Source organism: Colletotrichum orchidophilum (genome assembly GCF_001831195.1).
Source record: "Colletotrichum orchidophilum strain IMI 309357 chromosome Unknown Scaffold_172.1, whole genome shotgun sequence".
NCBI classification, from domain to species: Eukaryota; Fungi; Ascomycota; class Sordariomycetes; order Glomerellales; family Glomerellaceae; genus Colletotrichum; species Colletotrichum orchidophilum.
In genome coordinates, this window is record NW_019173128.1 from 72,873 (window position 1) to 84,671 (window position 11,799).

The following is an 11,799-nucleotide window of genomic DNA, read 5'->3' on the forward strand; positions in this document are numbered from 1 at the left end:
CAGGCATACTTTCCACGCACGAATAACACCTCCCGGGGTCACAGCGCGCGCCATCGCGCACGACGCCCGCAGGGACGGCGAAGACGTAGTTCACCCAATGAATAGACGGCTGGAACCAACAGTCACTTCACCTTACCCCCCACAGGATCTCGGCCTGCCCATCCACCCACACCAAGCCTACTCTAGCGATCCGTGATAGATTCATGTTCCTGTCATGTTTATTGGTATATATACACACGCTTCCATTCAATGTGGAAACCTCTTGAATTGAAACTATACTATCACATTCCCTGCTAGTCTAGCCGTAATTGAAGCCCGATTCCCAAATACTTACCCTAGCCGTGATTAATATGTAGCTATCTACGTATCCGGATAGTTGTATGTCTCTGGCTTGATTCAATCCTTGTGGTGGATTACAGTGCCCGGCGTTCTGGGGTAGGCCGAGATCCAAGGGGGGAAGTTGAGGTGACCAAGAAACTTGCTCCCTGTCATGGATTGACCAGCATGTATGCACTGTGCGGAGAGCCGAAGCGCCGTCGCATGCACCGCGCTCGCTGGGCACACCGCGCAGAGCCATGTCTTGCCGCACCGATGGAAAGCAGCAGGACACACCGACGCCTGGCGTCAAACAACACAAGAATGAAACTGGCCTCGGTCTCGGGCTGTGTTCGCCGCAAGCTGAAGACCCCTGTTCAGCCGTCGCAGGAAGGGGTGATCCGATTCCGGCGTGTTTGTCGGCTGATGGCACGTGGCGAGGCGGGTCGCTCGAGCTCATGCTTCGACCGCCTAGACAGGATGAGAGATGTTTCAATACAGACGGAAGATGGCCAATCGCGGGGGTCCCGGTTTGACGCGCCTACAACCTGGATTATGCCCAACGTTGGCTGACAGGGGAGCAGATCGCGGAGCCTGCTGGTGCACCGCATCGCCCACTTTGCAGGCAGGCTCCAGCAAGATGCGCCAGAGGCTGCTGGGTTGACCCCTTACCAGGGCAGAAGGTGCTGAAAACCGGGAGGGCCGGTCGTTTTCCCGGCCGGGCACAGCGTGTCTCGGCCTCGAGACCTCCAAGGGTAAGGAAGGCGGCGGGCCGGGAGAATGGCGGACCAGAAAAGGCATCCGCGCTAGCGCTGTGCCTCTGCCGTGAGTGGAAGCGGCTGCCTGCTTCGCGACAAAATCTGGCCGCCTTCATGGTCGTAGCTGTCAGCTTAATTGTGTGATCATGTTGGGTGGCTGCCTTGTATCCTCAGAAATCTGTGCCTCGGATCCTCTCTCAGGGGCACTCTTCGTGTGAATGTCCGTCTGATCGAGAAGACCCCAGCATGCCGTCGGAATCGGAAGTCTTCTCTACATGGTATGTCAGACATAGGTAAGAGCCAAGCGCCGAGACCAGGTAACAATAGACAAGAACATAACTGAAGAACGTATACTATTCTACAGTGATAGCGGCGGGAGGTGAGGATGTGGACACCACTTCCAAGACCGGGAGCATTTGCGAGTGAGAGATTGAGAACGGCCACATAGCCAGCGAGTGAGACGTGGACAGCGAGATTGAATATGATTAGAAGAATTGATCCAAACCCACCCATCATATCGTCAGCCAATGTTGTTCGCCCACCATCGAACAGACAGCCTAGCCGTTGAGGGGTCTGTGAGCCACAGCTCATGGGCAAACCGACACTCTGATCTTCGACTCCTTCGATGAATAGTGCAGCCAGCGTGTTCCGAGACTTGTTTGACAACCACACGCCACTCCACATCGCCCTCCTGCTACGTTCAATCCCACCAGGATGGTCTCATATCGAGGCGTCACTGACAGTATCAAAAGACTGTTCGCTGTTAGGTGGCGATTGTGGTCGCAAAAAGTAGTTGCCGTTGTTGCCTGTTCCTCGTACCGTACTTCCCTGGAGTTCCCTGACAACATTTTCCAAAGAAGTGACTCGCTTTTCAAGGTCGAAGATTCTGGCTGATTGCGGGCATTGGGATTTTGCCTCGCCCTGCAGGCCGTCACTTTTATCAGCGACAGTCGGACCGGAGAGAATCAGTACCTTGGTTCCGGGCACGCTGAGACCCTTCGTCGGGCGGTTTGTCTTCGTACAATCCCGGGTACCGGTCTCGAAGTTCGGGATGTGGTCATGTTTGCCTGACGCCATCTGTACCAACGTCTCTGCTGCTTCCATATCCGCATCAGAGGGAAAACCATTGAAGGGATGGTCGACAATCAGTTGGCTCCATTGGTTCTGCTCTTCCGGCTGAGAACAGATAGGGCGGGTGTTTGCTACAGATGTAAGCTCTCTGTCGAGTCGTTGTCCAGCCACAGGCGAGAAGTGGAAAGGATGGTTTCCGATGCTTGAAAACTGGTGCTGTGTTGGGGCCCGCTGCTCATGAGTCTCACGGATGCCACTAGGAGGCGATTTCTGGCTGTCGGTTTGGTGGGTCTCCTTGTGTATAAAGGAGTCTCCTTGAGCGATACCATTTCCCAGAATGGAGGTTTCCACGGGCCTGAAGTCCCCGAGTGGCTGTTGTTTGGCTGTGTCGTTTGGGGCCGACTTGGTGCATCCAGTTGTGGCTATCGAGCTCTTCGCCGGTGGACGTGGGAGAGGTTTATATTCTATACAGTCTTGAACCTTGTCGCCAGAACTTGCCGACTTTTCGGGTCTCTCCTCCAAAGGTTTGGGTTGTTTCCATTCTCCTGTAGACTCGCAAGACGTGTTCGCTCGTCTTTGGAGAGGCGCTTGTTGTCGGACGGGACTTGCCTCTCGCACAGACGGAGGCGTTACGTTTCCACCCCGGCCTGGTCTCGAGTAGGGTTGCATCGGTCGGCTGAGTTGTGTCGGCGCGGCGGCACCTGCTGTCGGAACGGTCCCTATCGGTGACGGTGTCACCAGTGCAGGTGCGTACCGTCTGATGTCGGGCTCAGTTGACCAGCGGGGTCCGACAAGTGAGTGTAGTGATCGAGAAGTACTCGTGAAGCACGTTGGGCAGGAAATGGTTGATGGATTCGTAAGGTGCCGGAAGAGGGTATACTTCAATACCTGAACGAATGTGAGCAAGACGGCAAGAGGTCTTCTCCCAAGTGTCTCGAGGAAAGAACAGTCATACAATGAAAATTGTAGAGACGTTAGTTGAAGCGGAACAAGACTGATCTGCAGAAGGGAAACTCAGTTGTATGTTGACAGGACTTTATATATGGTGCACAAGGTACTTGGCGCAAGGCTTCTCGTAGGATACAGACCCAAAGACCCACCTCACACAGAGCGTGTCCCGCAACTCCCCGCATCAACTTTTCTTACGTGCAACGATTGCTGCGAACGTCCCAATTATGTTGGTCCCTCAGGCCGGATGAACACCAGGTACTGCAGCTTGTATTGGATAAGACGGAACGAAGACCTCCCCTGGTTTGCTCGTCGACAGCCAGTGTGCATTACGTCCCTTGGGGTGCCCACTTCGGGGCGCACACGCAAGGACTGGACAGCGGTCCATCCAAATGGCCACCAAAGGGAAGCTGGATGTCCCGCGATTGGCCCGCCTGCAGTGTCCACCCCAGGCCGCAGTGAAGCATGGATTCTATTGACAATTGCCCTGGACCCGGGTTCGAGCTTAGTCAAGAAGCAGAAAGCCTCTCAATGTCGCCAGGATAGAGTTCAGATCTCTGGGAGACACCCCGTAAACCATCAAGTCAACAAGTAGCAGACTGAGAGGAACAGTAACAAACGCAATCGCACGGCTGCCAACAAGGCGGAGGAAGCCAAAGCGAAGGCTGACACCAAGGCCCAGAAGGCCGCCGCGAAAGCTAACAAGGCCGAAGAGGCTAAAAGGCTGAAGAAGCAGAGGCAAAGAAGAAGGATGTAGAGAGGCCCAGGGGTCAAGCCGTCCAGACCGAAGGGGCCAAGTAAGAGGCCATGGACCAGTCGAACGACAGTCAGTCTAGCGACGCCGAGGAGGTTGGTGATAAGACGACGTCCTACGGCAAGTGTGCGGGTGGTGCTACCGGCAATTCCAAGGCAGATGGTCCCGCCCAACCCATCCACATTCCTTCACCACCAGCGCAGAAGGGCTACAATCCAGGAAGTCCGACTCGTCCGTTGAAGACACGGGAGGGTTGTACAGTGATGACATGGTCGAGTCTGAGGAGGAGGGCCTGAATCGCCATCTGTATCATGGGCTCTATGGACAAGGGTCTCGAGGTCCGCGTCGTCGTGGAAACCTACGAGCTTCTCAAGCGCGGGATGGGCAAGACAAGAGGCCGACTCGACAACGCTCAAGTCAAGCGGGCGGAGAACGCGAGAGGAATCCTATAGTAACCTATCCAAGCCGAGGACGTCTGACAAAAGCCGTGTCGACTCTACCGACTCTCCGGGACTTCGACGCCAGGCGTCGTTGCTGCGGCGGAAGCGACCCTATGAGTTACGAAAAGAGGATGGATCGATAGCGCGGGAGCTCCTGGGGTCCTCGTACACTATTCCACGGACCGAAATGTTCAGCGGTCCCTCGCTCTGAGAAAGCGGCGCTACGCCCGGGCATGGTCTTTGTGACAGCTTGATTTGGCTGCATCTCGCCACTAGGCCGACCTCAAGGCGGCCTGTCAGCAAACGGGTATAAATTGAATATTGATTTGCAAGCCCATCCTCCACGACGGTGTGCCCCAATGCTGCAGCACCTGAGCCACGCCTTCTCTCAGACCCGCGACAACGACGGAGGACACACTTGTTTATTTCGTCAGGCTTTGGCTGGCTATTACGGCAATGCTCGACAGCCCAATCCATATTGCCAACAGGCCTGATGGACGCTCTGGCGATGCGAGAACTCGCTGCTCCCTGTAAATGGCTACCAATCAAGATACCAGAACCCCGTTGACAATGGCTCTAGCTTCAACAATACTTCCAAGATCTTCTTCAACTGGTTCCGTGCAGGCCTAGGTAGCTCTAGTATCGCCGTCAGCCGCTTGTCCCAGGCCTGGTACGTTAAGACGGTGTCTCTTGCACAGTGAGTGATGCTTTCATCCTCGTCTTGGTGAAACCTCCGACGCCGCAATTGCTGATGTCTTGTCATGGTGCCCCCTGGCGTCGCCGCCGGAAACCTTCATTGGAGCCCGACTGCTGGCTCGCTGTTTGACTGCGCTGTCGCTGTCATTTCATCTAAATGCCCAAATCGTACGACTTCCTCATCCAGTCGTTCCTGCCATTCGCAAGGAGTCGGCGCCCAGTCGCCCCGTGTGGCAATTGCCGACTTCAAGGAAGGCCTACGGTCGGCCCTGGTGGAGGTCCTGCCCCCTTTCCAGCTCCAGCACTGCATCTTCCATGCCGATGCCAACGTCGACCTCAACGTCAAACGGGAATGGCTGGGGGCTGTAGCTGTGGGAGTTCAAGATGAGATGACTTCAATGGACCGTCGGAGCCGCTGCGCTGGCCCGGGAGGAGCTTAAGGCCGCCGCCGCCGCTCTCTTCCACGACCCCCAGGCCACCAGACGGCCATCCTCTCGCGAAACTGGTCGTCGCCGGCTTCTGTCGCTGTAGGCCTTTGTGCTCTACGCTGGGACAGAGGATGACATCGATGCTGCGTGAAGAAAAATTCAGCAGAAATTTGCCGACCAAAGTCTAGCACTGGCATACCTCGCAAACATATACATCTTCCTCCGTCACCAGGGGGGACAGTGCTTCATCAGCGAGGAAGAGAGATTCGGCGTGTGGACTTATTCACCTACCGACATTGCCCGCAAGGACCTGAATTACTGACCACGCTGACTTTTATAGTTATGAGTCGGCCGTTAGTAAATACATAGGGGCTTATTGTTACGATTTGCAAACCAATTCTCATGTTCCATCACATCTTTGTCCTTGAGCAGAAGAAAGCCCTTCATTTCCGGGCAATCCAGCAAGGGAGCGGGCTTGCGATGCCCCAAAAATTCAAAGACGTGTTTTGGTCTGGCAAGTTTGATCACCGTCGGATCGGGAGCTGTTGAGTCTGGCTTTTTGTAAAGATGTAGGGGCGCCTAATGGTCTCCTCCTGCTGCATTTCGACGTATTACAAGTTCTCGTGACGAAACGGACTGTTCCGGTCGCGCAACCATTCGCCGTTCGTTAGGTCGTAAGAACGATACCGGGGAAAGCTCTTCGCCTCTCGGTGACGCTCATGGCGTGTTTCCGCTCTCTGAAGTCACCGTGTCTTTGTGAGAACTTTGTCAATCAAACCATATTGTTTCTCGGTGACACCCAGAGTGTGTTGTTGCTGGTAAACATGTCTAAACTGAGACCCAAACCAAATCTGGACGGCTACATATGCTACCGACCTGCCTTGAGAGGTAGCATCCTCCTGTGCGCTCTTGACGATCTCCTTCTCGTCGAACCTGCAGTCCATGGGTCAATTCTTTGCATGCGCGAGCTATCTCGCCCGAGTTGCCGGCTAGCAACAAACGAACGAGTGCAGGAAGTGTGCTGTATTATTTACCTAATCATTCCCTCCATCAAGCCTTCCTTGTTCCACTGGTAACAACATCTACGTTCATAAATATCTATAAGTTGTTTGCTTATGTCTAGCTGAGCTTCTTACAGGCCGAGGTCCCATGTGCCAAATGTCACAATCGCCTACGCTACCGATACGGCTTCTCCTCCCGTTATACCTCGTGCAAATAGCTGCATGAGCAGAAGATGTCCTGTGCTAAAGAGCTCATCGTCATCCTGGATGTTGTACTGATACGGAACTGCCTTATAGAATCTCGTTAGCAGGTGATGCATACTATGTAATCTACGCGAGAAAACCCGGATGCGCATGGATGTAGCTCCTCATGACGTTTTACCATTTGACAAGCCCCTTCCAACTCAGATGGACGATTTCGTCAACTTAGACGAGGGGCCCGGAACAGAAAAAGTAGAGACTGATACATTGCAATCAAAGTTTCTTTTACTCTATCAGGAAGATCACATGGACTCAATAAAGAGAGTTTCGCTGCGGCTGCTTACTGTTCTAAACCTAAATGTCCGCCACGCTTTCACGGGTTCTCATGCCATTTGTCAGGACTTATTAGACTCTATCCTCGAAAATTCTACAAAGAACATGATTATCCAGGCCATCTCCTTGAGAAACGGTCAAGCTCAGTCTTCATCAGTCGTTACAGTGATTGAGACACTGCTACGACTTCAACCACTATTGCGACTCATGAACACTGGTCTCGACTGTTTTCTGAATCAAATCAGCCATCGTCAGGGCGTGAAAGGCTTCCAACACTCGAACCTCATCCTGGCCTTCTGGAAGGACAACGTCTCTTTCACACATGTACTTTTTGATGTACTCCCTGCCCTTCTCATTCCAATAGTCCCGAAGTTTTGACACCTCAAGACCGAGGCCATCCTTGAGGTAGGGAGAGACGCAGGTCGGCACATCAGGGCAAGCCAACGCGCAAATTTGCGCCCAAGTCTCCGCCTCACTGAACCCCCTCATCGTCACTTCCACCATCCCTTTCAGCTGGTTCCCATCAACACCTTCGATTCTCGTAGGGTCTTGAATTTCGCAAATTAGTTTGCGGATATGCTCGTCTCTGGCCATGGGTGTTTTGAAGATGATTCGGCAATTTGGGCAATATGGCGACTTCCAGTGGCATTTTCGGATATGGTCCACAACATCTTCCATCGTTCGCAGATCGTCTTCCCGTAAACATTGCCGATGGTCAGCAGGTTTCGTTGCGTAGAATGGACAAGCGAGATGGAAATAGCCGTCGATAGTAATCTGGATATCGTTCTGAATATATTCGATTTCCTCGAAATCCGACTCCTCGCTCGCGCAGTATGAACTTGAGTCCGCGATCTTGAGTCGTTTTCGTGACAGCCGGCTACCGGTAGGTGCAACGTACTTCGCTGAACGTGCCCAGTCTTCAACCCGTACAGCAAAGTGGCGTAGGAGGCCCTCGCGCTCAGTCTGATACGGATGATTCGATTCCAGTGAGGTTCTTTCACGCGCATCAACTTGGCTGGGCGCCTCCTCCTCGTACTCGTCGCCGGAATGAAGACTGTCCAAGTCTGAAGCATCCTCGGGGTAGCTACATGAGCTGCAAGCGTTGTCATGCAAAAGGTGGTGTGAGATGGTGTGAGTGATTCCAAGCTGGACGCCTGAGTGTTCGTTGGGAGGAGTTCTGAGTTGACCCGATCTCTTCCTCTTCCTGCACGAAATACTAATGCTTTGAGACGTCTCGGCATCGATGTTGCAGGCTGCGATAATTCGACAAGGCCTCGAAATCTTCGAACCCTCCATAATTTCTCTCGGATTAATCCGAACGTATCTGTTCTCCCACATCTGGATACGTACGCCGAATCGTTTGTCGGACGTCCGTCCTATTTCGAGTATGAGAGAAAGGTCTTCCGTTGATGCCCTAGAATCAAATATCAGACCCTTGCTACTGAATTGAATATTACCGTCGAATTTCCACGGCTGCTGTGGCCAAAAGGCCCTGGGCGTATCGTTATCCGTAAGATGCCTAAATTCCGTTGCGGATCGTGGAAGGAAACCCCGAGCGACCTGGTCATCATTGCTGGTCCAGGCAAAGATTGAGCCATCGGTGCTCTCTTGTACGATCTTCTTCACGAGTCGAGCAAAGGCAAGCTCTGAGCCTTCGCCGTATCTGATGGACATATTGACTCCGGTGATGCCGGTTAAGGAGTATGCAGTGTCCTCGGCGTGAGTGGATTCTCTTCCGGCTGCCCACGATAGTCTGACTCCGATTGCAACCTTTGAAAAAGCGGTGCTGTTGACCAAGATGTTCCTGTCAATTCGGGTGATATTTTGGAGCAGTTCAAGAAGTTTCGGTGAGGATTTGGCTCCCTGGTAGTTCCAGGCGGCATCGAAAAATTCCACGTTTGAAGGTGCAACCAGCTCTTGGAGCGTCCAGCTTCGCGTCCAGTACCTGCAGCGGCCCCAAGTTCCCTCGAGCAAATCAGAAGAAGGGGGGAGGTCTTGAAGGTAGACGAAACACACAGCTGCCGCTTGCAGCAGGCGAAAAGAAGAGCTGATAGAGTGCTGCAGCTCTAGAGATGAGGTCTTGTCGATGCACACAGATCCAACCCAGAGAAATTCCAAGCCGCGGACGTCAGCCTGGAGGCAAGCCTGCAAAATAAAATTGTCCAGTTGCACAGATGGTGGCTGCAAGCGATGTTCTTGGCTGTGTGCATGCGACAAGACGGCGAAAGGAGGAGGGCTGACATCGTCGAACTCCAACAAACGGTATGACCGTGTATGAATAAGTCTCATGGTCGTTTTTGTCACGAGTTAGAGTACACAGCAGTGGGTATATGAAATGGGTAGAAAGTGGCTTGTGGTAACCCAAAGTGAATGAAGGGAAACATCGAGTCTATATACTGCGTGAAAGTGGGGGACATGTGAGAAAGTAGGTGGTTAGAGCTGCTGCGCTCTGGCGGCATCTGACACTTGAGGAGGAAGCTGACGCGCAATTGCGCAAACAGCCAAATGTTTTAGCCAAGCGAATCAGAGTTCCTTAGCCGCCGGCCAATGTTTGGCAATCAGTCGTGTTGCGCTTCTCCTTCCGCCTTCCAAATCTGACCCATCAACGGGTAATCAGCTACCACAGGGCAGGATGACACTTCCTCAAGGGATCGATAGAATATGTCGGACTAGCATCACCACAGACGAAGATGTCTACCACTTGTTTTCTCACGCGGCACTCTTTATCACGCAGGATAGCGTTCATCCTCGTCGGTTGTGCATGTCGAAACGCGCAACTGCTCGTTTCCACAACGTCGGAGCGCAATGTACACTGACGAGACGCCCGCGGCCAAATTTCTACCACGCCTTCCATAACGCGAACCATTCCTTTCCGTTCGCCAGGCCATTGCCTGGGAGATGAGCGCAGCTGCTCAAAAATTTGCACTCAATTGCGCACATCCGCGTTGCGCGATGGTCGAGGGACACTGGAATAACCCGAGCTCATCCTGGCCCTTCGTCCGGCTTTTGGTCATGGACAGGACCCCAGAGAATGTGGTAAGAATGGACTGTCGATCACGAGCTTTGCGCAATGACTGAAAAAAACGCTATTTCAAAATACATACCTGGGGAACTGGCTACTGCTGCCGCCTGCGGAGTCAACATCCATTGACCATGCACTGACGCGGGACGATCTGTCGAGGCTACATGATGAACTGCATCCTCAGCTTGGAGAACCCCAACCCGCCGGAATTCCTGGGTTGGTACTCATACCAGGTTTCCCATGGTCAACCTTGGGGTATTTGAAACCACGGAAATGGTTTGGATACTGTACTTTAATATACCATGTTCGTCAACTCCGCCCAATGGTCGACGCAATCGACCTACGATGAGCCTGCCATTTCATCTGGGCAAGGTACTGATGCTTGCTATGGAGAGACGGCTCAACCGGCATCTGACCAAACCCTAGACCCAACTAAATGCAGGGTTAGAATTGCAAGCGTGCGAGATCCCTAGCAAAACCCTTGGACTATGGAACGTCAAGCAGGCTCAAAGAAGGCGGAGGAGGACCTTGAAGGCGGAGAAGCAGAAGCACTGCCTTGCAAAAGACTGGTTTGTCCCTTCTACAAGTTTTATCTAGTCACACACTTCCACTGTGCTCGATTCCACTTGAAGAGGGTGAAGGACGTGACAAGGACAATCAAAAGTATAAGGGACATGTTGGTGCCTTGCAATGCCACAGCGGAGCCAGCCCGCAATCTGCTGCGATTGATGAAGGCATCAGGTAAGCGATCTCTTGAAGAAAGTGAATGGCGGTAATTCATGGTACATAATCTGGGACATTTTGTTTCCAGGACACGCTGTTCCGGCCTCGCCATTCTTGAAGAGCGGCGTGGAGGAAGTCAACTCCACCGTCTGCGACTTGTGGGAGAAGAATGGGTCCAAGGTCCTGTCCTCTCTCAACGACGCCTCCTTACCGACGAATTCGATAATCGACGCAGAGCGCACCAAGGCCTCCGGGACCTTCCCTTCCTCGGGGCCGTCTGCCAATGGCAATCTGTTGCTGATCCTAAACAAGCTCGCAAAAATCAGTGCCACGCAGAGCGAGGCCGAGGAGATGTACCCCCCACAATCGCTGCTCTGCTTTTCGACGTCTGCGACGAACTCGCCGTCCACCTCCTACACGACGACGTCCTCGACCACCCTTGATGACGGAGAGAGATGGCAGCTCGGTGACGGGTTGTTGTCTAATCCTCCTCTCAAAGTGGAAACCCCGAGCTACGCGAGATCGAATTCGAAGAGGAGAGCCGAGAAATCACGAAACGTTGGCGGAAGAAGGATGGAAAGCTGAATTTCAAGTTTCTCCATACCGTACTTTTTTCTGCCTCAGCAATAATGGCTTTGTTTTGGAAACTCTTGAGAGAATACGTAGGCTTCCTTCCATCCACTCTTGCCTCTGCAAAGTAGTTATCAATATGCATTCACAACAGATCTTGAAGTGATATGAATCTGATTACAATAAGACGATGCTTGGCTGTTTGAGTTCCTAGATCAGACTGTCTGCCACCAGCAGCTCATAGATTCTACATTGCTACCACGTGATAAAACCCACCTTTTCAACCTAGCCCGCACATCGATTCCACGTGTGGCCAGGCAACAAGGTACATCAAGTCCGTAACATATAAAAGGTGGCACCACCAGTTACGGATGAGGACTTCCCCTTACAGAGTATTGAATCATTGCACGTAATGTTTCCATGCTACGTTTTCTCAAGTGACAGTCTTGCCGCGTATTGCGCACTCTCACTTCATAGTAGCGTCACGCGGTTCGAAAAACGGATCATGGGTCAGGCTGGGCCGAACCGAAGTTCAACTT

The 11,799-nt window shown here is 52.8% G+C and overlaps 5 protein-coding genes across 5 annotated transcripts; 3 read left to right on the top strand and 2 right to left on the bottom strand.

The window, feature by feature from the left end:
• Positions 1-575: 575 nt before the first annotated feature.
• On the top strand, positions 576-1,499 carry CORC01_12975 (uncharacterized protein; the record flags this gene model as incomplete). The annotated part of the gene is made up of 4 exons (XM_022624593.1): positions 576-748; positions 991-1,140; positions 1,275-1,351; positions 1,438-1,499. The coding sequence occupies 4 exons, from the start codon at positions 576-578 to the stop codon at positions 1,497-1,499; spliced, it is 462 nt and encodes a 153-aa protein (XP_022468920.1).
• A 294-nt stretch (positions 1,500-1,793) lies between these two features.
• CORC01_12976 (uncharacterized protein) lies at positions 1,794-2,813 on the bottom strand (the record flags this gene model as incomplete). Its single annotated transcript, XM_022624594.1, has 1 exon — positions 1,794-2,813. One exon carries the CDS (start codon positions 2,811-2,813, stop codon positions 1,794-1,796), a length of 1,020 nt encoding a protein of 339 aa, XP_022468921.1.
• A 1,344-nt stretch (positions 2,814-4,157) lies between these two features.
• CORC01_12977 (uncharacterized protein) lies at positions 4,158-5,422 on the top strand (the record flags this gene model as incomplete). Its single annotated transcript, XM_022624595.1, has 3 exons — positions 4,158-4,297; positions 4,867-4,983; positions 5,170-5,422. The coding sequence occupies 3 exons, from the start codon at positions 4,158-4,160 to the stop codon at positions 5,420-5,422; spliced, it is 510 nt and encodes a 169-aa protein (XP_022468922.1).
• A 1,718-nt stretch (positions 5,423-7,140) lies between these two features.
• CORC01_12978 (HET domain-containing protein) lies at positions 7,141-9,234 on the bottom strand (the record flags this gene model as incomplete). Its single annotated transcript, XM_022624596.1, has 1 exon — positions 7,141-9,234. One exon carries the CDS (start codon positions 9,232-9,234, stop codon positions 7,141-7,143), a length of 2,094 nt encoding a protein of 697 aa, XP_022468923.1.
• A 1,407-nt stretch (positions 9,235-10,641) lies between these two features.
• Positions 10,642-11,275, top strand: CORC01_12979 (uncharacterized protein; the record flags this gene model as incomplete). Its single annotated transcript, XM_022624597.1, has 2 exons — positions 10,642-10,708; positions 10,779-11,275. The coding sequence occupies 2 exons, from the start codon at positions 10,642-10,644 to the stop codon at positions 11,273-11,275; spliced, it is 564 nt and encodes a 187-aa protein (XP_022468924.1).
• Between the last annotated feature and the right edge of the window lie 524 nt (positions 11,276-11,799).